Source organism: Adelges cooleyi, unplaced genomic scaffold, assembly GCF_023614345.1.
Source record: "Adelges cooleyi isolate 19-005CV unplaced genomic scaffold, UGA_ACOO_1.1 ACOO_flye_CR_arks_rails_tigmint_CR_PRNA_23, whole genome shotgun sequence".
Classification (NCBI taxonomy): Eukaryota; Metazoa; Arthropoda; class Insecta; order Hemiptera; family Adelgidae; genus Adelges; species Adelges cooleyi.
In genome coordinates, this window is record NW_026095893.1 from 2,696,368 (window position 1) to 2,723,642 (window position 27,275).

At 29.4% G+C, this 27,275-nt stretch overlaps 3 protein-coding genes across 14 annotated transcripts; 1 reads left to right on the forward strand and 2 right to left on the reverse strand.

Moving 5' to 3' along the window:
• Positions 1 to 227: 227 nt before the first annotated feature.
• LOC126836140 (cap-specific mRNA (nucleoside-2'-O-)-methyltransferase 2-like) lies at positions 228 to 8,583 on the reverse strand. Its single transcript, XM_050569287.1, has 2 exons — positions 8,443 to 8,583; positions 228 to 4,190 (listed from the first exon to the last, which is right to left on the reverse strand). Exon 2 carries the CDS (start codon positions 4,108 to 4,110, stop codon positions 2,080 to 2,082), a length of 2,031 nt encoding a protein of 676 aa, XP_050425244.1. The 5' UTR covers positions 4,111 to 4,190; positions 8,443 to 8,583; the 3' UTR covers positions 228 to 2,079.
• Positions 8,584 to 8,642: 59 nt separating this feature from the next.
• Positions 8,643 to 16,394, forward strand: LOC126836137 (DNA repair protein Rev1). 4 transcript variants are annotated; one of them, XM_050569275.1, is made up of 12 exons: positions 8,643 to 8,929; positions 9,005 to 9,090; positions 9,153 to 9,279; positions 10,477 to 11,377; positions 13,125 to 13,245; positions 13,928 to 14,081; positions 14,153 to 14,279; positions 14,500 to 14,695; positions 14,762 to 14,880; positions 15,057 to 15,376; positions 15,449 to 15,752; positions 15,847 to 16,394. In XM_050569275.1, exons 2-12 carry the CDS (start codon positions 9,046 to 9,048, stop codon positions 15,965 to 15,967), a joined length of 2,535 nt encoding a protein of 844 aa, XP_050425232.1. In that variant the 5' UTR covers positions 8,643 to 8,929; positions 9,005 to 9,045; the 3' UTR covers positions 15,968 to 16,394. The 4 variants fall into 4 exon arrangements, with proteins under 4 accessions (XP_050425232.1, XP_050425233.1, XP_050425231.1 ...); XM_050569276.1 differs by having other exon boundaries at positions 15,464 to 15,752; XM_050569274.1 differs by having other exon boundaries at positions 9,016 to 9,090; positions 15,057 to 15,752.
• A 349-nt stretch (positions 16,395 to 16,743) lies between these two features.
• LOC126836138 (GMP synthase [glutamine-hydrolyzing]) lies at positions 16,744 to 26,492 on the reverse strand. Of its 9 annotated transcripts, none has more exons than XM_050569281.1 (15): positions 26,050 to 26,177; positions 25,871 to 25,954; positions 23,863 to 23,975; positions 23,316 to 23,519; positions 22,953 to 23,047; positions 22,764 to 22,881; positions 21,398 to 21,551; positions 20,387 to 20,696; positions 20,167 to 20,312; positions 19,843 to 20,058; positions 19,597 to 19,776; positions 18,525 to 18,650; positions 18,225 to 18,458; positions 17,973 to 18,164; positions 16,744 to 17,123 (listed from the first exon to the last, which is right to left on the reverse strand). In XM_050569281.1, exons 3-15 carry the CDS (start codon positions 23,931 to 23,933, stop codon positions 17,022 to 17,024), a joined length of 2,148 nt encoding a protein of 715 aa, XP_050425238.1. In that variant the 5' UTR covers positions 23,934 to 23,975; positions 25,871 to 25,954; positions 26,050 to 26,177; the 3' UTR covers positions 16,744 to 17,021. The 9 variants fall into 9 exon arrangements, with proteins under 9 accessions (XP_050425238.1, XP_050425235.1, XP_050425236.1 ...); XM_050569278.1 differs by having other exon boundaries at positions 23,863 to 24,023; XM_050569279.1 differs by lacking the exons at positions 25,871 to 25,954; positions 26,050 to 26,177 and adding an exon at positions 26,380 to 26,492 and having other exon boundaries at positions 23,863 to 24,023.
• Positions 26,493 to 27,275: the final 783 nt, after the last annotated feature.

Here is a 27,275-nt window from a genome sequence, read left to right on the forward strand (position 1 = left end):
ATAAAAACCCAGGGAATGTACAGTTGTGTAAAAAAATGTACACGGTATTTTGTACATGTTGAAAACAACGTGAAATGTTAGTTGCGCACAATAACGAAAATCAAACGTAGGTAATTCAACATTGAATTACGTACCTACAAATAAATGTCAAGTTCGAAGGTTATTATTGTTCAATAAATGAATAAAAAATAAATTTGATTCTGCATAAATTAGCGAAACAAACAAATTTGTTTTTTATGTTCAATGTAAGTACCTTCTTGTTTTCTTTAGCTGTACACAAAGGGTCTGCATAAATTGAGTGTTGAAAGAAAAAAACTGTAACTGATCGATGGTATTTTGTAGACAATGACTGTATATTCGAGATTATTTATACATTACATAATTTGTACCGAAATGAAAATTTCCAATATGCCTTTGCGCGCAATACAATAGGCGGACAAACGAACCGGATTTAAACTGATGCCCATCAGAGCAATTTTAAAAAAAAAATTCTTTATCTCGCTTTAAATTACAATTTCACATACATTTAGTTAACTTACTTTATGATTTCACGTATATTATATACTTAACTATTTGATAGGCACCTATCTATCACTATGTGTTATCACTAATTATTATTATATACATTTTTAAATTTGATTTACATTGCTTTATATTCTGTCAATAATTATTAAAGTATTCCAGATACACAGAACAAGATAAATATGCATACATTCATTTTTTTTGTAAACTGTAATTGGATCTTTATAATAACATATTTGTTCCTATCTTATATTTATATAATTATTTTCCTGTTAATAGTAACACATTATTTGTGGGGATTAGGATCCGACTGTTATGTAATAGGTACATACCATTTTACTAAGTTGATCAAAGTATTAAAAACGACTTATTTCAGTGATTACATGATCTACGAGAATATCAAATATGTATAAGTAGTTAATAATAGATAACAGTACACAAATATGTACCATTTTTACAATTAAAAAACAACTAACATTTTGATAACGTGAGTAGTACATAAATCAATCAATCTAGTTGGTAATCGAGAGGATTAAAATGGAAAAAAATCCCCTCCATCCCTCAAATCGAAAGATAAAAGCAATTAGGAAGTAACATAGTAGGTTTCTAAATGCTGTCACTTAGTAGTTAGTATGGACTGGGCTTTATACACTAACGCCTTAAGACCGCAACTAATAAGCCTAGTCCACCTAACACACGATCCAATTTATTCAGTCAGTCAGGACTCAGGCGATCAGATGGAGTGGCCACCTAAATAGATCCGAAAGGATTTTAGTTAGACATGTTTGACTAACCCGGTTGTGTCGACTGTAGAGATTCTAATTTAGTCGCAGTTTCAATGTCACGAGGTTATTTTTTTTTAATTGTTTGACTACTTTGCAAATTGTATACAGTACTAGTTGATACTGAGTTTGGCTCATAATATAGTTACCTACAGTACGTTTTCTTAAATTAATGAAATTCGGGTATGTAAAAAGCCCTACAGAAATGTCAAATTTATATTAAGTAATTTAAGTATTTACTTTTTGTACGCATTGTATTTCATGTTATATTACCGGTTTTTTTTTATTAGACCATTAATATTACTAACAATAAAGATAAAATAATACAGTTTGTTAGACATAAAATAATTTTTACCTAACTATGAAAGGAAGAGAGTAATACATTTCGGTGAAACATAATATTTACGTTTTTCCCAACTTACCTAATTAACTGCTGGACCTATTTTAATAATTTATTATGCAAAATATCCTAAGATTGCCTTTAGCTAGGTTTAATTTTTATAAGATTAAGCATAATTTTTCAAAAAAAATCTCCTCCTCACGATGACGGACGGCACATGGGCGTTTCCAAAATTTAATAGTGTATAGTATTATATTGACTTTATCACGTTACTCCAGTGTAGTTATGTTTATTCAGTTTTTGAATCCACGTAACACGTTATTCATCATATTGCTACTTATTAATTAATAAACAAAAAGGATATGATATAATAAGTTGCAAGTTAAATTAAAATTTTAAGATGCATATATTTTTTTCTTGAAAACAAAAATGATATTAAAATTCAGTTTTAACATAAGACGATAAAATCGGTTCAACTTCGTTTATAATACATACATTATTTAAAGCTACTATATCAGGATAAGCCTTTTGTTTTAGAAGTAACTTGATCGGTAGCCACGAAACCAAAGCTAATCCAGAACCGTTGTTTGGTAACACATGATCTGTTGCCTTAATTAACATGTCAAGCCATTTGGTGTGGTTTCTAAACGTTAGAAATATAAAGGCATGGCCAAATTGGTTGTCAGGCTTCATTATACCAAACATTTCAAACATACTCGCAATCGCGAAAAAACAAGCCACTGCCATTTGGGTATAAAGCGGATAACCAATAAGTAACAAATCTCCTGAAGTTTGTCGCAATGTATCGATAATGACGTTCAAACATTTAAATTGTTGTACAACGTTATCATTGCGATTTTCGGTGCATATGTCTGTTAAGTCACAAATAGTAAGTTTTGACTGGTAATAGTTAAGTTTAGTTTTAAAATACAAGCTCCGAGATTCGGTGTTATTTTCATTACTAACCCAGGGAAATGTTGTTGTAATCTTATATCTATGTTGAAGTAATAATTCGTTGCAAAACTTCGAGCCTCGAACCTCTGTCACCGGCTTTCCCATACGGAATCGAACATCTGAAATATTTAAGCTTATCTGGTCGCGCCGTCCCCATAAAATGTCCTTGCATCTACCCCTACTCCAGTCATCTCGGCTTATGATTTCTTGATATAATAATGCAGCTTCTTCTCGTAGGTTCAAATTACGCCGTCGTATTTTTTCTGCATATGATAGACTGATCTTTTTTGATTTAGTTATGACTTTTGACCAATTACCTGATGAGATCAACTCTTGATCCCACCGAATTGCCTTCAGTTTATATCTGGTAATAAACTCTTGACACGTGAGCCACTGGACAGCATTCATTTCACAATAACCATCATCTTTCCTATTCCATGATTTAATATTGTTTTCAATTGTTGTAATTTGTAAGCCGGTAAAATATTTAGAACATTTGTATAACTCATCGATGAAATCACAAGGTATTTGATTTAGGGGGAACATAGCGTTTTTGTGGTCATTTGTGAAAAATGTACGTATGAAAGGTAATGCCATGGATTTCCCTTTATATCCCGTACATACGGCATACACTTCTGAATTTCCAGATTTACTCGTAGCTGGTTTCCTAACAACTACCGATTCAAAAAGGCAGCAAAGTAGATACATTCTACATATAGTATTGCACTCGAACATGGTAAACATTTTTAACACTAATGAGCCCCTATCCTGTAAAATATTCAGGGCTACCATCATTTCGTAGTTATGTAAACGCATTACAATATTCTCCTGCTCTCCTGGGTCATTTGAACAGTCTATACTTCCATCAGCCGTCACTAAACTAACATCACCACCAAATTTTTCTAATACTGTCTCGTAAAGGTGTTCATGATATCTTGATTGAAAAATATCGCCTGTGTAGTCTGGCCCGAATTCCCAGTTCTCCATGGTATTTAATATCAATCGATCATCACTAACAATATGAGGATGACCGTTTGACTCGTGGTAAGGATTCAATGTCATTGCCAGCCAGTCAAACCTCACAGAATTGTAATTAAGAGCCATGAAGTGATTAAGAGCAGATACAAACGCTCCAGGAGCTTCACATAGATGCACAGTAAATATATTACCTTTAAGTAACGCATCTTGGTGAAATAATGACGAACTACATAATATTTCATAAAATTTACACCACGCTTGAGTTAAAAAATCAGGATGTATATGTTTTCTTACATGATTCATGACTAATCCTGCAGGATTCATTTTAGCTGTATGCTCGTGCCATTTATCTAATTCAAATTCGTTTAACTTATGTTTGACTAAGTTTAATTTATTTTTTTGATCTTGTAATTTTTCTATCTGCCATAGACATTCTATGAACATGTATTTTATATCTGGTAAATGCCACTCAGTGCTAAAAGCGAACATTTTAGAAAATTCCTCATTTTGTGTATGCTTTCTAAATGTGGACATATTTTTTTTTAATACTTAATTACCAATGTTCATTCCGAAAAGTTTTTGTTGAAAAATTGATGTGTATATTTTTACTCGATCTAAAATCAAAAGCAATCATTACGTTAACACATAAAAATATACCCAAATTTCTTTGAGATATTTTAAGTTCAATTTTTAAGATAATATGGGTACGAAAAATAGTATATTAAATATTTTATGTGATTGACTACTTGACTATTGTGACTATTATTTAACTAATTTTTTTTTTAGCTAAGAAAATATTTTACATTGATGTGTTTATTTTTGTGTGTCTAATCCCACCCACGGTGTCTCCTAAATCACAGATCACATAAATCATACCTTAGTAAGGCAACATAAAGCCACTATATTATAGGGTCCTTTTATTGAGACTAAATCTACCGCCCAAGTAGGACTAACATACAACATATTCACAAACATCTATAGTCAAACTTTTTTTATTAAAGAAAAACCATACAAACAAGGAAATCCAGATGAATATCCCATGGATAAAGTTCTTCCCAGTTCCCTATGCATTGTGAAAATTTGGTAAATTTACTTTTAATACTGGCCTTATATACTTGTCCCGCGCAAAGCAGTTTTGATGGGAAAACAATTGTAATTTATTCTATAGAAATGATTGTGATAATCTGACAAAAAAAAATGTCAATCAACAAAGTTTCCTCATTACTGTATTAATAAGTGTACATTATAGTTCAAACTCTAATTTAAGATTTTTCGAAAAATTGCCTATACTTTATTCCTTAGAAATGGTCTGGGTAGCGTCCTCTTAAAAGGAAAAAAGAATGAATATTTACGAATGAATAATTTTGATTGTGCTCAAGTTATCAAAAAGCTAATAACGCTACCCCGCAGATGAAATTCTTCTCTATCTATTGTAAAAAATTGTACACGGCTAGGTACTCTAAATACCGCCCTCACATTCTTGTCCCCCGAAAAACCATTTTTCATGGATAAATTACGGGTGGGTAGCGTCGTATATTATGATTTTCATTTCCTAATGGTCCACTTGTACAATAGATTATACTCGAATCAAAAAGTTTATAAAATATGTATAGTTAGGTACCGTTGAAAGAAAAAAAATCAAATGTCCATTTCCATCAAAAACCAAAACTGACCCAACTAAAAATATTTCATCTGCTAAATGGCAGAACTTAATTTGTTTGAGACTGGAATATGAATAATGCTATTTAAAAAAGTATAATATAGAAATATGTTTCCGCCATGATAATGTGAACAAACAGCGTTACTCACAATGAGTAGAATACAAATGGGGATGGGAGCATACCGATCAAGCCCAATTCCCTGTATGTTTAACCTTGCTAGGATACCTCTTCTCAAAATCAGAAGAATGCAGCTTACCCTCAAATACGAGTTAAAACTAGCCACAACATCATCAAGATTTAACTGTAAACCTAATTTACAAAAACTAACGACACTACTCAAGCGATACAAGCTCAAGATTTATGTTATCATTCCTTCATGTCACCTACTAACACCCTCTGAATTCATTCAATCGACGCCATAATTATTCATCTATCAGAATTGAAAAAAAGATTCCATTAATAACAATACTTATAAGCAACTCTTCCTTCAAATGTTACATAGTAATCCTGAGGAAAAAACGTAAATCAATGCCTCAAAAAGCCAGACAAGAGTAGGAGCATCGGTAATTAGGAATAATGTAAACTTATGTACAAGCTCCTTAATACATTTTTAATTTTCACCACAGAATCATATGCAATCCTCGTAGCCTACATAAAATATACCAAAAACGACAATTTTTGTCAGATTCCCTTAGAGCGATAAACAACATTAAAAATGTGTATAATGCTAATGATATAAATTTGCAAGTAAAGAAATGTCTACAATATGCCAATGAAATTAAAGTAGTATTCAAATATGCTGGATACCCAGATTATCTAATATCAATAAAAAATTAGTTGGTAGATCAAGCAGCAAAGAACACGATAACCGACCCTATAGCAAAAACTTAAGTTATTCAATATTTTCTGAATCTAACGGTTTTGTTCGAATCCCAAAAGGTTACTCGTTCATTTGATATAGTAATATATGAACTATATGCTCGTATAATAAGGTATCATAGTAATTTTAATATTAAATATTGTTTTTTTATTGTTTCCAAAGTCAAACTAAAAAAACATTAATTAAGTAGATTTTATATCTTTACTATATATTTAACCATAAGTTTGCTTAACAGTTTTTTCTAGATTATATTTACAATTTTGATATGATATAAAATTGTATTCAATTTATAGTATTTCATAAATTAAAGCTGTTTTGCACACTTAACATTTTACTATAACATTGAAATAGCTAAATACTAAGCACTTTTTTTTTATTGTTTAGGTACTATTTAATAACATTCATTCGTTCAATTATTTTTTTTAACTAACCTAATTTGTTTTTAACAATCTGGAAATTTATTTCTGTGATTTTCAACCACTTTAAGTAGGTATTGTCGTCTTGGCTTTTCATTGTAGGTTAAGCAATCATTAAAAGTAGTCATGAGTGCAATTCTTCTCTCTACATGATCATTTTTTACGGTTAACTGTTTTATTCTATTTAATCCTAAAATATAATGTTCGTTTTCTCTCCAAATTTGAGGTGGTTTAAACAAAAAATTTGTATTTATATTTAATGCAGTAAAAAGCTGTTTTGTATTTTGTGTACTTAAACTGCTTGTTGTTGTAGAAATATTTACAGTTGCTAAATTAATTCTTTTTGTGAACTCTTCTTCACCTAAATACCACAAATACCGAGAAAATTACTTTATTTTTCAGCTTTTGCAACACTTAAATTTGTAAACATAACTATACAAGTCTTTCAGGAATTGCAAATCATTCCTTGCTGTACTTGATGTATCAGTATACATAAACCAGTTTTATTACATATAATATCAACAGAAATAAGTTAAATTGACGTAGTTCATTCAATTAAACTGTATACAGCAGTGGTTCCCACACTTTTTTGGTTCACGCATCCCTCAAAATAAAAAAATCGTGCCTCTCATGAATAAATGAATTACAAATTCTCGTACGAGTAATTATCTTTGATATAAAAATATCAATATTTAACTTGCGCATCCCCTGTTACGTGCTTGCGCCTCACAGTTTGGGAACAGTTGGTATACAGTTTACTACTTAAAATTAGACAAAAGTTCAACAATTGTATGTGACCATCGCGTTGAAACCATTTTCCTTGGAATACAGAAGGTTTTGTTTGGCTGTATGTATACAACATAATATTATTAACAAACTCTAATTAATATAACAAACAATTAATACTGATTAATTATTTTTAATATTAAATTATTAATAAAATTTGAAGCTTTTTATAGATCATATCGCCGCCCCGGTAGAACAATGACACAACTGCAAAATTTGGTAAAATAGACTAAATGCTTCAATGTGTTTAGATATAGCGAACGCATAAGGTAGAAAAACAACGTAACTGTAGTTGTAATATTAGCTGTAATAATTAATTGTGCATTCATCAATTATTAACATTTTAGTGAAAAATAATTTGGGTTTTAGGTTCTCCTGTAAAATTTCAATTATTGCAGTTATGTCATTGTTCTACCGGGGCAGTGATATCATAAATTTATGAATTAAAAAATAAAATATACAATCCTTTTATAAGTTTGACTTTGGAAATAATAAAAAACATGTATTTAATGATTAAAATTGCTATGAAATCATAATTCAAGCTTAATATTTTGTATATTATGAAAGAGTAACTTTTTGGGATTCTAACAATTCAATTACATAGATTCAGAAAATATTGAATAGTTTTAGTTTTAGAATCATAAAGATACATAAAATTATAATTTTAAATAATTATACAAATGAATGTAAAATGTCTAAAATTTATATTAAATGGCATTGAGCGACCTGTAAAACTTTACCAAATGACCCCAAATTTGTATGAACTTTTCTATGAACATTTTACATCTTGTTTTGAAGTTCTGGTCTTAAGTATATGTTTTGGTCAACGGATTCTGATAAAATGTTTTTATGATAAAATGGAATTGATATAAATAATAAATCACCAAGTACCAACAACTGCATTAAATTAAACATCACCTATAAAAAAAAACTCATTCCTTTTCAATAGAGATAATAACCATAATACTAATCGGTACAGAATTATCTACACCTAACACCATACTAAATTAATTAATTGAATTTTAGAACGTTAAGATTGCACTCCACTAGTTTTGTATTCTTTATACAAATATAACGATAATACAACCCAAAAATTGAAACATACATTAAAGATATACTATACCTGAGATTTTTACAATATTCTACCATTGGGCATTGGAAATTTAGACAAGTATTTTTTATTATTCACAATAAGAAATAATAATTGACGAGCAGCAACCATAAACACACAAGAATACGTCTACTGATAAGTGATTAGCATTAGTCAAAAAAAGTACGTCAATGCCGCATGTCTTTTTGATAACAGCATGTATAGCAATTTTGAATTCTAGTCACTGCAGGTGTCAGTCCAAGTGATAAAAAAACTGGTAGGAACTAGGATTATATTAATACTATACATTATATTATGAAAAGAATGTACATTGTCTGTGTCAACATTAGCCAACAATCACTGTCCACTGAATAACACAATATTGAACTAATCAAAATATAGTTAATAGTGACAATTATGGAATAATAAATAATAATACAATTATTTGTTTTTATTAAACTCGTAAATATCATAGAGAAACACTATACTCAATAATATATATATATATATAGATTTAAGAGTAAGTACTTTGAAAAAATAACATTACACACATCTTACTTTTTATCATTTAACATTAAAAAATTATATTATATAGGATTATTTCAGAATTCTATATTTATTACTATTTACTACAAAATGAAAAAACGACAGACAACTGAATCTGATGGTTTTGAAGAATGGGTATAGTCTATTCATACTTCATTTTGTTAAAATATTTCATATTAATATGTTTTGTTTTTCAGGGTGGATACATGGAAGCAAAAAAGTCTAAATTAGAAGACCAATTTATGATGAAAGCAACTAGCTCAGAAAACAAAGTGAAGAGCCAAATATTTAAAGGAATTTCTATATTTGTCAACGGATATACTTGTGCGTAGATTTTTAGTCTATATAAATTTATTAAGACGTTTTTAATGGAATTTTTTTTTAATATTCCCTAGAAAAAAATGTATTAGGTGCTGTTTAAAAAAGTAAAAAATGTATGTTTATTTTATTCAAAATTAGTCAAATACCGAGTATAATTGACAAAGGATTTGACATTCCATAATGTTAGTATCTTACAATTTCTTAATTGTTGTTTTTATTCTAAAAACCATCGTCAATAGAGTAAAGCTGTTTTGATAAAATAAAATAAATATAAAAATGTTTGTTTTATGGATGATGCTTAAATAGTTATGGTTTCAACATAAAATTTTATGACAAATTTTCTACATCTACTTCTTAACAATTGTACCGCGAATAAAATTTTAAAAAACAACTTCAAGTTAGCTAAAAAATCAAGTATACTCATAATAAAACAATAGGTATATTTAAAATATGGTTTTATTCTATTTGCATTAATAAATTATCTATATAATTTAACTAAAATTACATTTGATATTATTGTACAGCCTACTGTTTCTTAGCGCTATTTATTTTATTATAAATTATAATTAGGCCCTTATTTAAGGGAGGGCTCGGAGGGACAATTGCCCCTAGCGGCATTATTAGAAAGGGTTTAGGGGTGGAAAAATGTTGAAATGGTCAAAAATATAAAAATTTATTAGTAGCTTATGTTACCCAATGAATAATAAATAATAATAAAACACTAACATGAAACAACAACAATAACGATAAGACTTTATTCTCTTTTGTTGGCTAAAGAAATAACTGTAAACTGATATGACAACAGACAACAGAACGATTGACACATTCAGTGCCAGGGTCGACACTTAGTTTTTTCAACTAAATACTAGATACGCCTATTATTTATATTTAAGTCTGATTTGGACTTTATCAAGCTCTGTAGGCCTATCAGTTAGGTTTGGTTGGATTTAGAATACTAAAATAACCAAGATTTGTTTTTTTTTTTTTTTTATTGCCCAAATTTCAGATAAAATTATATTTTTTAAATGCTTGTAGGGTAGACAGAAAGTAAGACATTTCAGTGTTTTCGTTATTTAACTCGTTATAACTTATAATTTTTGTAAATATGGGCCTGATTATAATATTTCGTTAAATACAATAAGTAAATTTATTATTTTGTTGTATATGTCATTATAACTGATGCATTTATTTGTATTTCAGTACCTTCTACCGAGGAGCTTAAATGTATTATGATGGAAAATGGTGGTATTTACCATCATTATCACAGGCCCGGTCTTACCACACACATTATAGCAAGTAATTTACCTAATGCAAAATTAAAATTGCTTAAACAGTATAAAATAGTAAAGCCTGAATGGATATCTGAAAGCCTCAAAGAAGGGAAACTTCGAAATTATAGAGACTATTTACTTTTTGTTGATAAAGTAGATCAACCAAAAATAGATTTTCCAATGCGTGCCAAAAATGCATCAGAACCATCATTTTTGTCAGAGTTTTATAACAATTCCAGATTACACCTTATATCTACCATGGCTACAACATTTAAGCAACTGGTAATTGAAACACGTAAACTTAATCAAACTACATATCCTGGAAGGTTACGATTAAAAAAATGGGTAGAATGCAATGAAGCACCTGAATTTGTATCAGAAAACATAGATTATGGTCGAGTAATTATGCACATAGATATGGACTGTTTTTTTGTATCTGTTGGTCTAGTAGAAAGACCCGAATTACATAATATGCCTGTGGCCGTCACACATGCTAAAGGAAATTCATCTTTTAAAAGATATGGTGTTAACCGAGAGGCAGAATTTAACTTGTACAGCAAACGTTGGAAAGGAAATGATACTGATAGTGATGAGAATGAAGGAGAAGAAACAAAAAGACTTCCATTAACTACTAAAAGAGATGGTATAAATGACACTGATTCGATGGCTGAAATTGCCTGTTGTAGCTATGAAGCTAGAAAAGCAGGAATTAAAAATGGCATGCTAGTAGGTCAAGCATTAAAAATGTGTCCTGGACTAAAATTGATACCATATAATTTTGAAAACTATAAAAAAGTTGCCCACATTCTATATACGCACATTATGAATGAGTAAGTTATACAATATTCAATATTGAAATATTTTATTTTTTGTTAATTATTGCAGTAAGTTGAGCACCTTTTCATAGGTATGCACCAAGAGCGAGCCGGTTAAGAGCCACCAGGCGGGACCCAAAAAATTGTATTTTTTAATAATATTTAAATAGTACTTTTCTTTTTATAAAATAAGACAATATACTTATTGAAGCTTGAGTGGGGTATTATATTTACACTATTTACATGACTTGAGGTTACTCCCACTTGGATGTCTTGACTGGTTCGCCAACGTTTCGGAACACTTGCACGTTCCATCTTCAGGGCTGTGGTTCAATGTTGCTCGTAACTCGCTCTCCTGCAGACTGACCGATTCGCTTCCGTGGGCGTAGATTATATACCATACCCCTCACCGCATTCTCTGCTTCCTCTTGCCGCTGCCAGCTCCGAAATGAAGTGTTCCGAAATGTTGGCGAACTAGTCAAGACATCCAAGTGGGAGTAACCTCAAGTCATGTAAATAGTGTAAAGATAATATACATTTTGAAAGTACTAAAAAAACCAGCCAAGTTCAAATTTATCCTATGCAATAGAGTTCTGTACTAACTAACACGCTTAGGTAACAGCTATTTACAGAAGTAGAGTTGATATCTATCATAATGCAATATTGATAATTTTTATTCAGTCTACACCTTATTCTCAGTGTTTTTAAGCGCTATTTCAAAAAAGTTTTAAAAAAGAGTAACATACAATTTAGGGTGGTCCTTAAAAAGTTGGTATTCGAATTTCAACCTTGACGTCCCCTAAAAAGTTCCTAAATACAATAAAAGTACGATAAAAAAAATGTCGGAAAATATTAATTTTTTAAAGTGTTTTTTGGTACTTATTTTTATAAATGCGTTAAAGCTTTCGTGGATTGATATATTATTTGAAAGAGTTTTGGATGTATCCATATTACTAGTTATATACAGACGTTTCGGACTCTTTGCAGGGTCCATCTTCAAGGCAATAATGGTTTCGACTATTCAGTTGCCGTAAAATACTTTTTTTTTTGATAATTTTGTACTTAATTTACCAAAAATCACTTTTTTCCAGTAACTTTGACAAGTGTGAACTTTTGGGTATAGTGTACGTATTCAGCAGACTCTAAGCTACAAAACCATCAAAACTTAACTAAGGAGTAGGAAAAAAGTTATGCACTGATTTGTGCACAAGTGTCGAAATTCTATGTTATATCACATTTAAACTTTAACCCTTGTAAGGCCTTGTTAAAATTAATATTTTCGAATTTTTATTGTATTAAGAAACTTTTTAGGAAGTGCCGAGGTTAAAATTTGAAAACTTTACTTTAAAACTCTACTGAAAACTGTAAATTTTACTTTTTAAGGACCACCTTAATATACATTTCTTAATTCATTTTTCAACGAGCTTTCAATTGACACCCCACATCATAAGCACATAAAATTGTTTTTTAACTTCCCATTTAATCCTTCAAAGTCATAAATTAACTTTTAAAGTTCTCATCTGTATTTGAACTGAACCATTAATTTATGTTATTTCTGGCAATTCAAAAAAGGGCTAATCCCATAAAGAACCTTCTAAACTTAAGATATATTCTTTTATTCATACTTTATGAGTGAACAATTTCTATATTAATAAAATACATAGTTAATGTACAACTTAAACTTTAATGCTGCTCACTCTATTTAATATTTAACCAATTGTGTTGTGTTTTTTTTTTTTTTGCAAAATCTTTATTTTTCTAGTTATACACTTGATGTTGAAGCAGTTAGCTGTGATGAATTATATTTAGACTGTACACAAATTTTAGAAACCACTAAAAGTTCACCTCTTCAACTAGCAACTTTCCTACGTAAAGAAATAAAGGTTAGCTTACTTTAGTGTGCTAATATAGTGACTCTAACAATTAAATAGGACAGGAGCCTTTCTTTGAATTATTTATTTGTGGTTTTTTTTTAAATAAAATGTTTTTGATTATTAATATTCTTATAATTAATGTGAAGCCTCGTCTGTATCTATTTTCCACTATTTATGAGAACTACTACACCAATTTCTATTAGATAATAAATTAGTTTGCACCTATTATTATTATATTTGTATTTCCCTGTTGACCTAAAATCTAATTCAGTCACAGTTTTGGAAAAATTAGATTCTCTTATGAAAGGGAAGGGAATGATAATTCCTTTCTTTAAGGGGTTTGACAGGTAACATTTAAGAAAAAAGTGGTTTTAGTAAATTTATTTTCAGGTTAATTTGCATAAGCTTCAGGGTATAATTTTTAACTCTTACAATTTTGTCTATGTGTAAAAGCCATGTTCTGTGCTCCGTTGATACATAGCAACGTTAAAGACATTTTTTGTGGGAATATACACATTGTAGTGGGCACAAAAAGTCATAATACACTTTTTAATTACATTTTGATTTTGTATGACCTTAGCTTTAGACAGTCATCATCCCAGTAATAAAGAAAACCTCTCTATATAATTTAATAAAAAAAAAAAAGATTATTGTATTTTGAATAATAAAAATAGTTATATATAATTTTAAGGAAAAAACTAACTGTCCATGTTCTACCGGCATTGGTCCAAACTGTCTTCTAGCTAGGTTAGCTACCAAGAAAGCAAAACCTGATGGTCAATTATATGTGGAACCGGATGCTTATATGGACTTTATGACTAATATTAACATCTCCGACCTTCCAGGTATTTTATCAATATTATAACTATTAAAAACTAACTACTTTAATTACACCAGTTTTAAATACTTTTATAAGGTGTAGGAAGGAATTTGAGTCATAAGCTTTCTACTCTAGAAATAAGCACTTGTGGTCAATTGAGAGCTTTGTCACTTCAAACACTTCAGTCAGAATTTGGAAATAAGATAGGGCAATCATTATACAAGTATGTCATGACGCATGTTAAAAAAACATGACAATAATATTTAATTTTAGTCAGTGCAATCATAAATTATCCTTTTTATAAAGATTGTTCTGACAATACGCAAAAAATGATATTGTGTGATTAATATTTATATATATTATATATCTCATCATCAGCATAACAGGCCTTTAATGAACAGGCTATCAGGCTTAACAGATATATATATATATGTGTGACTTAGGTATTGTCATGGTGAAGATGATCGAAAGCTTAATTATGATTATCGACCAAAATCAGTCTCTGCTGAAGTAAATTATGGCATTAGATTTAGAAACCAAGAAGAATCAGAAAATTTTATTAAACAATTATGTGAAGAAGTTGAGAAGCGATTAGATGATGTGGAAATGAAAGGGAGAACAGTGACACTAAAGTTAATGGTATGTTTAATAATTTTATTTTGATTACTAGTATTTTTTAAAAAAAAAAGGTTAATTTATTTCTAGGTACGTAATGCTGAAGCTCCTAAAGAATCTGCAAAATTTTTAGGTCATGGGTTTTGTGATCATGTAACTAAATCAAGTCCATTAATTAAACTAACATCAGACTCTAAAATCATATTTCAGTAAGTATTATATTTATTGAATAAAATTATGCTTATTTAAAAAAAAAAAAAGCCCGCATAGCTGGATCGAGGAGGTCTTAGGCCCTTAATATCTATGTGTATGGTGTTGAATGGATAGAAGGTAAACTTACTTAACTTTTGTTTGGATATAGTACATTTTTTTTCTTTTTAAATAGGACTGTAGTCAAAATAATGAATCAACTAAAAATTGATCCGACAGAATTACGTGGAATAGGAATTCAAATTAATCGTTTAGAAAGTCGTACATTAAAAAGATCTGGTCGGATTGAAAACTTTATATCAAACATGAAATTCCTACCAAATCATACTTCCCCTGGTATTGATGCTAACTTGGTAGTTAGATTACCAAAATTGACTGAAGCAAATGCAATCCATAACTTACCAAGTGAAGCTATGAAAAACACTGAATTGAGTAACAATAGCAAATCAAAAAAAATTGTTGAATTTTTCCAACCTAAAAACTACAAACCAGATAGTGAAGTGCAATCATTAACAGTTTCACAATCAAAAATAAATATTTTGAATAACATAAGTAAATCTCAAGTAGATCCATTATTTCTAGAAGCGTTACCAGAAGATTTGCGTTTGGAGTTAGAAAATGAGTTAAAATATCAAGAACAAACACATGTTACTGAAACCAATGAAAAAAACGTAACTACTATCTCTGAAGAAAGTTCTAGACTATATCAGCAAGTTCATATTGATCAAATGAAAGAATTTATGGAAGAATGGGTATCGACTGAACACGAACCTAAAGACTGTGACAATATAATGGTTTCTGAATATCTATGTAGTCTAATAAAAGATACTCGGACTACAGACGCTTATGAATTATTAAGAAAGCTCTATAGGTAATATTAATCTTAATTGTACCCATTATACATTTATATAACTATAAAATGATATGCAATAAAATAATTACAATTTTCTGTCTTTATTTTTTAGATTAGTAAAATGTAAAGAACAAATTACTTGGAAACAAAGTTATTTTAACATTATGAAAAACGTACAAGAAACTATGTTAAAACTGTACAACGCAAAAATGAAAGTAGAAACATTATTTTAATAATTTTTTTGTGTTTTTCCGCATTAATCATTTTATAAAATATATTTAACGCAACAGTTTGTTATATTATATAATATAAAACAGAAGATAATATATAATAATAAATAGTACAGAACATGATCACTATTTAATATAGATACTACTTTTCTACAGTTATAATACCAAATAGAAACTATATTTAATAAATAGTTGTTGGACTATGGTTGGTTTTAAGTACAATTTAACAAATGTAGGTAGCCACGTTTCCAAAGAAGGTCCATAGGATTGGAAATGTGTAAATGTGTAGTAGCCGATTCTAACCAAAAATAATGCCAAGCCTTAATCATAAGGTAAAAAACTAAATTGGTTTTTACATTGACAACTATATTCTTTACTCGTTTTCTCCAACAATCAACTATGTGTTTTTATAATACAGAAGTGCACATAAAACTATAGGAGTATGGTAAAAAAATAGAACATATTATTTAAGAATAGTTTTGTTTTTTATTCAATAATTACAACTTTGAAACATTTAACAAAAAGAGAAATAGAACTGTTCTTCGTTGATAAATAAAATATATATATATATATATATTTTTTTTTTTAGATATATTATTTAATGCATTAATCATAACATATTAAACTAATTAGTGTTGGGCGATATAGTATAAATTCTACTAAGAATTACTTTGTACAAAAGGCTCTTGATTTAATTATAAGCAATATAATTTATATTATATTAGTATAATGAAATAATAATATTCAAGAATCTACTTGATGTTAATTATTTACACTAAGTATACAAATAACAATCAAGACCACTCTTGTCTTGTTACAAATAAATAATAGCTCAATTAATTAAGAATCTGAGAGTAATGTTGTAAAGTAATTTATTCTTAGGAATTAGAATAGAAGAATTGTAGTAACATAGTAGTACGAGTCTTAAACTGTTGATATCACCAATGAGCAATGAACGTTGACTTCTATTTTTTTTTTGTATTTGGTAGATTATGAAACGCAAGTTCCAAATGTTCTGACCAGGATACTTTGGTCTTTCATAAAGATAAACAACTTTTTATTCCCACTCAGTAGTACCTGGAGGTTTTGGTGTCAAGTCGTACAACACTCGAGATATTCCGGGTATTTCTTGAGCAGCAGCCATCATTTTTTGTACCAACTAGAAAGTATGAAGGTTAAAATAAAATCTGAATTACAGAAAAACCCTTATACATTTCACTATTTCACCACGAAATGTACCACGTATAACAACACATTTCACAGTTTATCCACGACAGTCTAACTACAAACGTGTTGTTTTTTATGGGAAAATAGTGAAATGTATAAATATTTACAATGAATACTGAAACTATAAATAATTTTTAAAAATACTATTATTCTTAAAAACCTTAAACATGCTGATTTTTTGTAAGAAAAATGACACGTGCTAGCTTTTGTAAGGGATACAAAAAGTAACTTTTAAACTAAAAAATTCGAGAACTACTCTTAATTTAGCATAATAAAAATCTAAGTTTGAATAAAGATTTTCAAAAAAAAAATTGTAGTTACTAAATTTACCTTCAGTCTAATTTCAGACAATTTCTAAAATTATTATGTAAGATTACTTAACTATAACCTCATGTTTTACTATACGTAAAAAAGCAAAATAAAGAAAAAAGTTATACCCAATCTTGAGAAAAGGGTTAGTTTCTTATTTTTTCTCTCAATATCGGCAGCAATATATGTAAATAATGCACACATATTTAGAAGGGAATCAACTATTTATCAAAAAGTTTAAGTGAGCTCAAAGTTAATACGTTTTTAGTTTTTAGTGTTTTATTTAATTAATAAAAGCACATTATTGTAAAGCCAATATCTTTTCAGCTCCTCATCAAAGCTAAAATAATATAACAGTATAGATAGAAGCAACAGTTTAAAGGCCTTTGTACTATCAAATAAAAACTGGGGAAATAATGCAGGTATGTTAATACCTGCCTGTAATGTAAATTATACAGTAAGAAGTACATACCACAGCAGGTATATGTTTTCCAGGCAAAGCAGGTATTCCAGTCATAAAATCTTCAGTGATAAACGGTCTGATGACAATGGAACGTTGACATGAAGGATGCCGGTATGCAATATCTCGATCAAAATGAACTGGTATGAGAATTATAGGCATCTGGCTTACTTTTCGCATGCTAATTGGACATTCTGCTAGTACCTAATAAATTGTTTTTTTGTATTATTATAAAATATAATAGGCAAATTAAATCATATTTACCTTGTTTACAACATAATCAGCTTCTTTTAACAAATTTATTACACTGCTATTTAGATATGTGTTTGTTATGTCCAATACTTGAAAAACTACAGGTGGACCAGCAACATAACATACTCTATTGACATTGTGGCATACTCTAGGTATTATTCTAGCTAAATAACTTAAGTCTTCCCAAACAGGGTCAGATTCTGTACAAGATATGGCTACCACATAACTATAAGTACGTTTATCACCCTGTTTAACATTAAACGTTAACATAATATTTATAGAAAATAATATATATATATAAAAAGCTCATACTTGGACCCCAACACTTTTGATTGGCAGCAATGTGGCAGCCATTTTTTGTTTTGATGAAATTTCTCTCAAAATATTGCGTTCATTTTCTGAAGTGGCATTTTCTATTCGATTTAAAAGTGCATGACTCTGAAAATAAAAATACACTATAAAAATCTGTGTAGTTAGAAGACGATCTTATACAAACAAATATGATTTATTAGTGAATTATGATTTAATTGTATGATTATTTATTCACTTTCGCTAATGATAAAGTACACAATACAATTAACAATTACAATTTGCAATAATATAAGTAACACGTATCTACATAAGATTGACACTTGCTACATGATACACGATATCACAACTGTCTAGAGCTAAAGCAACTAGATAATACAAATGAAAGAAATGCTTTATGTTAATGTTAACCAAAGTTGGTTACATAAATATGGTTGCAACAAATATTCTGCTTTATAATAATTTCTACTGTAAATTCAAATTTGTGCATCATTTTTAAAATATAATTTATGAACATAATAATAAATAAAGGCTATTTTTGACTTGTAAAATATAAAAAAATGTCCAACTACTTTAATTATTAGGTTCAATAAGTTTTGTTTACCCCTTATATTAAAGTAAAGTTAATACAACAATATTTAGATAATAAGGGCCATGGTGTGGCGCAGTGAACACCATACTGTGTTAAGCTGTGTCCGTTGCTGCTTGATCCTGGGTGGGTGACCACCCGGGATTTATAATGGCAACCCATGCATGTCCCTACCACACAAACCCAACCCAAAAAACCAACAACACAAATCAACCAACAGCTAATAGCCTATGTTTCCAAAGCTTGAATAAATATATAAATAAAAATTCGATAATCATTTTTTGTTTTTGTGGAAATTATAAAAATAATTGTGCCCACACCAAATATTATTTAAACCATCAATATAATTATAAATAAAATATTTTGCAATAGTAGCCAGAGATGTTGAAACAAAATAAAATAAAAAACTATTTTAAATAACGCTTATACTAAACCAACTAAATATAAATTATTTTTTTAATAATCTTTTAGAAAAAACACACTTACCTTTAAAACCATGTCATTGTACTCTACAACAATTTTAACTAAAACTTGAGTTTCAGAAAAATCTTTTTCTATAAAAGGTTCATCGCCACATATCACACGAATGGCTAAGCCAGGCCCTGGAAATGGATGTCTGTACACAATACTCTCACTAAGACCCAAATCCATTCCTAATCTTCTAACCTATAAGTATAAATCGTTTTTTACATATTAAAATGGACTCCAAATTGAAACTAATTTATAGCTTACTTCATCTTTATGGAAATCTTGTAAAGGTTCGATAACACGTCCTTTGTCCCTTAACTCTCGTATTAATTTGCTGTCATTGTGATGTGTTTTTATGGTATCAGCATGATTACTGGCTAATCGGGAAGCAGATTCTATCAAGTCAGGTCTAAGAGTGCCTTGAGCAAATATAACATGTTCGGATGATAAGTTTAATGATTTCAGGAACTTGTCTGCCGTCTAAAAGTGATAAATACAAAGAACATAAATACATGAAGACCACTTATTAGAACTTAAAATTTAAATAAAATCGCTGTAATATAATACATTACACACTGCAATTAGTACCTTAACAAAAACGTCACCGATTATTTTTCTCTTTTCTTCTGGGTTGCTAACCTGACACAATGGGGCAGACACTCTAGTACGATTTGCGACATGTAAATCGGGTAGAATAGTAGTTCCATACTTAAAGTCAAATGTAGCATTTACAGCTAAGAAAATATTACATTTTTTTGTTTAAATCATCTATTAATTTAAAATTGTTGCTTTCATGAAGGTTACAAACCTTTGACATCAAGCCCAATGGTTGTTAATGATTGCATTACTTGTTCACTTTCATATTTGCGCATAAACCCATTGTCTATATGTACAGCTATTACTTGTTGTGGATTTAATGCTCGACATACAAGAGCTGCACAAACTGTTGAATCTACACCTCCACTTAACAGTACTAATACTTTATTCAGGCCAACATAGTCTTTTATATATTTAATGCATTCTTCTTCACGACTTCTTATAGTGAACGTCCCCGAAAGCCCAGCAATGTCATATAAAAATGTCTTTAACATTTTAGTCCCAGATTCGGTTAAATTAACCTAAATTTGAAAAAAAAAATTAATAAATGTTAATAGTTTAGCACTTGCATCTAATGTTCTTAAAATAAGAAAGCCATTTTGTTAGTGACAAATTACTTTACGGGAAAAATAATGACACATCAATAAGGATAGCACCAAACAAAATAGTAAGCATCACAATAAAAAAATAATTGTTGTCTGTTCAATAGATCACCAGAAAATAACTTCTACAAGTCATTTTTTATCAAACTATTGCCATAACTTTAAGCAAAATAACTTTTCAAATAGCAAAACTTCATGTTTATTTTCACCTTAAATTTAGTCAGCATGTTTAACATGGCTACTAGATCAATTTTTGTCAAATATTGCTTATCCTTTGCCCCTCAATAAATGGCCTATTCTATTCTCCTTAAGTAATTGGATCTTGATAACTTTTTTTGTTTTAAAGAGGAAGATTTACTACAGCTTACACTGGGGTTTCAATGTGTTATTAAATTACCAAAATAAATTGAAAAAAAAAGTTTAAAATTAAGTCATATTCACTCTTACTGAAGTATATTAGAATTTTGAAAATCGAACCATAATGTACTGTATGAAGTTTTCCTACTCTAAAAAAAAAGCAAAATCCCATAACTCTACAAGAAGTCATCACTTTTTCCATAAGGCATGTTACAATAACAAACTGCATTGGCGCCTCAATAAATAAAAATAAAATATTTGACCTCTGGATGAAATTGAAGTCCATACAACTTTTTGCTATCATTGCCAATAGCAGCAACCATATTGTTAGATGTAGCTATCACTTTAAATGTGTCAGCTACTTTTGTGACATGATCTCCGTGTGTGAGTAGAACACTCTGGGTTTTTGCTAAAGACCTGAAAAATGTTTCATTCTTATATAATAAATATTATAGAAATGTCGTGGTTTCGTGATCGAGGGGGTTACTGCCGCAGTATTTCTATGCACTAGCCATGGTTCGAACCTAAGTCGCTGGCCATTTCTCTAGCTGGCGAGATAACCGTCTGGAGAGAGAAATACCCACCCGATTGACTGGTGCGGAAGTCAATGGGAAACCACCGCACCATACCCACTTCCCCAGGATTATTAGCTCCCCATGAGGATCTTGTAAAGAAAGAGTTGTCCAATCCGACCTATACAGGTCGTAGACTATAAAATATATATAAATATTTGGGTGGTCCTTATATTTTATATGGTGTTGGATAGCCGTCATTCAGCTCCAAATACTGAAAAAAAATATTTCTCTTATTTTGTCAGACTTTTATTTCAAATCCTTGGTCTCCCTGTTGCACATCAAATGTATACTGTCACTCGGCCCAACCCAGCCGCAGCAAAACAAAGGGATAAAATAAAAATAATCTGAAAAAATTCAGTATTTGGAGCCGAATGACTGCCATTTAACGGAATGTCAAATTTAAGGCCCTTCCTTATATATATATATTTATATTAGGGTGGTCTTTAAAAAGTTGATTTTCGAATTTTAATCTCGACGCCCCCCTAAAGGGTTTCTAAATACAATAAAAATAAGATCCAAAAAAAAAAAAATTTGAAACATTAATTTTAACACGTGTCCCAAAGGGTTGAAGTTTTAATGGGATTTAACATAGGATTTTGACAATTGTGCACAAATCAATGCATAACTTTTTTCCTATTCCTTAGTTTGGGCTGAAGTTTTGACGGTTTTCTAGCTTGAAGTCTTCCGAACACGAACACCATACCCAAAATTTCATACCTGTCAAAATATTTAGCTGCCAGAATATTTAGCCACCGACCATTGGCCTTGAACGTTTACTTTTTGTGAGCCAGACTAAAGCGTGTAAAATGCCTTAATTACTCCTTATACAATATAAGACAGTATTTAAGCTTTATATAAAGTTAATTGTAGGCTGCAGCAACTGCTGGTAGTACATTTACATGAAAATAATGATTTCATAGCCCTTAAACTCTTGTAAGGGATAATTTTTAGGTTGTTATATTTATTTACAATTTTGATGTGTAGTAGCTTTGAAGTTTAATATTAATGTAGAACACTCCAGTGTTCTACATTAATATTACACCACAATACTTACTTGAAAAGTAAACATTGTGAGTCAACATCAACATTATATATGCCATCTTCTCGACCTATAGTTGCTTCTACCTGTCCCCCAAATTCTTTATTCATCATTTGCATACCATAACATATTCCTAAAAAAACAACCATAAAATATAATGTTTATAATCAAGATATTTTTTAAATGATTATGTATTAAAATTACCTAAAACTGGTAATCCAATTCGAAATATATCTGGATCATATGTTGGTGCATCTGCAGCATTAACTGAATTTGGCCCTCCAGATATAATTATAGCTCTGTAAATGTAAATTTTTCATAAAAACACTTATTTATATTTGTATGATTCTACAAAATGTTAAGATTATGAGCTTATATTTTTTCATCAGTCACAACATAAACAAAATAACATTATTTAAGGTATAATTACCTAACTGGACATTTTTTTATGCTAATTTTTAATCTACAAAAATTGTTGAAAGCAGGTTTGTTTCTAATTAGAGTAAACTTAACAACTAACAGGGCTTAACAATAACTAAATCACTATAAATTGCATTTAACACTTACTTATATCCTTGCTCTTTTAATGTTAATGCTGAAATCTGCAATGGCAACATAACACTTTCTACACATAGTTCTCTAACTTTCCGATCAATTACTTTCCCATATTGAGCACCAGCATCCAAAATGGCAATTTTTTCAGAATCTAAATTATTATCAATTGATATATCCATATCTGGACCCATTATACTATTGCCGTTTCCTTGACTGCTATAACATAGAATAAAGTATGGATTATTAAAAATTAAACAAAACGACAAATAAAAATATCAGAATATTTATACACCAAATTAAATTTTTAAAAAATAATCTACCGATAAACTTATAACATTGTTAACAACATAGGTACAAAACAAAAAGCAAAAAGTATAGTATATGATGCTTGGGAGTACAAACCAAAAAAAAAAACAAAAAATACCAGATACAGGCAAATAATCCCAATCCAGTAATTGGTTTATTTAAAGCATAAAAGCTCAAACTATATAAAATTACTGAAGATACCAGATCGGTTTTGTACAATTTTAATTATAAAATTAGGTTATTTACAACTTACTATCTCAACTGAGGTGTCGGACTGGAAGGTTTGTACCGTTTAATCGGGTTCTCATCGATTTTTGTGGCCATGTACCAGATTGCGGATTCATGCGTTTATTTCAGTAACATTAACTGAACAACCAGTCAGGATTATAGTGACAAACTTTAATTATACTGAATCTGCAGGAGGATGGTATAGTATATATATATATATATATATATATATATATATATTTATATATATATATATATATCGTCACGTATGCTGCAACAGTATGTATTTTAGAATTTTTTAGGTTTTCAAGGAAGGCAATAAACTATATTATGATAACTACATAAGATTTTTATATAGATAGTACTATTTTTTAAATTATTTACAGTGTAACCATTAGTCTAACAAAATATGTTCTAACCAATTGAATTATGACATTTGAAGATAAAATAATTTTACCAAATTTTGAGATACATACAGTTGCAGTATAAGCGACGGTATGTAGCTAATAAAATGATCAAGAATAAATAAGAATAATTTTAAAATACTGGATAGATAATTGGGTTTAATATACTTATAGTACACTTATTTGTTTAGTTCTTCTAGTATTAAAATTAAAATCTTATTTATTAATACCCATTTATTATTATTTTTAGAAATCTTTAAGTTATTGCACCTACTATACTTAAAATTTAAGTAGAGTTTATGATTATTTTAGTTTTGTTTTTGTTAAAGTACCCATAAAATTTGAGCATAGTTGATACAATTAGTTTATAACTATAAAAATAATGAGAAAAACATTAATTTTCAAAATACCTTTATACAAATTGTAACTTACAAAATCATAAGAAAATTAAACTATTTAAAAATAACCCCCCTTTAGGTAATTTATTTAACATTCAGGATAACAATAGGAATTATAGAACTTAAGATGAAAAATGTTAGACCATATCTGTCAAATTAAGAAAAATTAAATACGACTCAGATATTTAAAGTTTTATTATTAATATTTCATAATATTCAAACTTTACTAAGTCGAAATAATTCTAAATAAAGGTTATGATATTTTTAGATATGCTACTTCTGAACAATAACTGAAAATCAAAAATTACTATTATTTAATCAGAATTGTTTTTTTTTTCTAGAAATAATTTTAGACTTTTTGATAATAATTAGACTATAGATTAATTTAATGTACATCCAAAACAGAAAAAAGTAATGAATATTTTGTCATAATTATCACTTATTTACTAAAGAACTATAAATATTATACTTAAAATATAGGGTATAATATTATAGTTCTATAAATTAAAATATTAAAATATATGTTTGTAATCAATAATATCTAGATTCACATCAAGAGTTATGCTAAATATTATTTTAAGTGATATATTTTTCAGACATAATACCTACAGATTAAAAACTGGTTCTCTTTGGAGAGGCTATTAATAAATTACATTGAAACGGGCTAAATGATATTCAAATAATACATAATTTGTATTAAATGAATCGATTATAGCATTAAATTTAGAATTCAAGCAGTTCTGTGGATCATACAATATGTATATAAAACAAACTATGACAAACAATTGATTAATCTGTTGGTGAATTTAAACACAACTCTGTACAAAATTTGAGAAATAAAGAAAAAGCTGACTAAACATTTGACAAAAGTGAAATGTAGTTTTCAGTAGGTATTCACACGAGTTAGTAGATGGAATAATATACGGCGTATAAACTATATTATACAAATAAGAACCGACATTGTTACATGCAAATAAGCAAACAAAATGAATATTACAGTATTTCCGAAATTGTTTAGAAAAAAATGAACTTTATACTCTTTATGTTTGTGTTATGTGGTAAAATAGAATAATTAGTACACAACGTAACGAGATAATAGAAAATGTATTTAGGACCCTATCCAAAAAAAGTAAACTTTAAAAATGTGTATGGAATGTTTAGACTAATTATAATAACACATGTTATTTTATTTTATTTTAACACTCATTGCCACCTAAATGTTCCAACTTACTTTTTGTTTTTCTGAACAAATGTTATGGGTAATCAACAAAAACCGACAGAGTAACGTGTTTTTAAGTTTTTACCGCCAGATAATCTATTCACAACACGAACATAATATTATTATCTAACGTTAACACGGCTAAATACACAAAACAATTCGTACGGTTCCTGAAGCCCACTATAACCTACCCGTATCATGAGTGAGCGATCGTTAATTCCACCGATATTCCATTCGAGAAATTTATCAGTTCTCAATATTACAAAATTCCCTTACACGGTGGTCAGTGACAAACGAGAAAACAACCGATTGCCGTATTTTCTCTTCCCTTTCCCCCCTTAATCTGCAATGTTACCAACACCTGGCTTAGCATTAATATGGTGTCATTAAAATGACACCCAAAAAACTACAGAGTTTATTTATTTTCGTTCTGAAATTTAAAACGACGAACCTCTCACAAGTCGTAGCTCACTTGGCGGGCTTCTTATATTTAGTAGTACTTATTTGTAAGGAAGACTTACTATGGTTGAGACTTGATATCGTGATTAGTTACTCAATATATACTACTGATGTTAATATTGGCGCATAAATGCAGATTGCAGTCTTGCATACCACTTAATAGTTGAGCATTATCACAGATTTCATCGATATTGTGGCAGGTACACCTATTATCTTTCTTATATTTGTTTTAGGGAACACAAACCACCGTGTACGATCACAATAATGTGACAAACTACAAACTATCATTGGCAACACCGGTTTACCTCTTGATTACCGGCGCGGTGGCAGCCGCGGTGTTTTTAAAAAATGGCGTTTATCATTAACTTCAGCCGTATCAAAACAACATTTATCATGATCACGGCATAGATATAGGTATATAATAAACTAGATTGCTAACTTTCGACAAGAATTGAAGCCGACGGTCCGCCATTCTGGTGGGATTTATGTGTGTTATCAATATATATAATATATATCTGTATATATTATTATATCAATATTATATATATCTGTGGATTGTATAATCATATATTATTCTCGCGTGATAAGGTTCTAATTCCCACCAAGATGGCGGAAAATGGCTGCTTCAATATTCTCTATTGGTGGCATGTACAGTTAGCAATCTAGCTTATTATATATATCTATGGATCACGGTTATCTATTGTAATCTTAACTCGTGATAGTCCAGGTGGATAGACTGGATACTGGGTTATACTGCAAACTGAATAGTGAAAATCTGAATGAAAACGTTAAAGTTTATACTGTAAATTGTAGCTTGTCGCTTGGTGAATCACGATTCACGATAGTATAAATATTATTTTATTATGTACCATGGATTATGATATTTGTGCCGGTGTATGGAACTAATAACTATGTTGCTGCATAGCTATGAACCTCTGCCTACATAATGAGCTCTTTT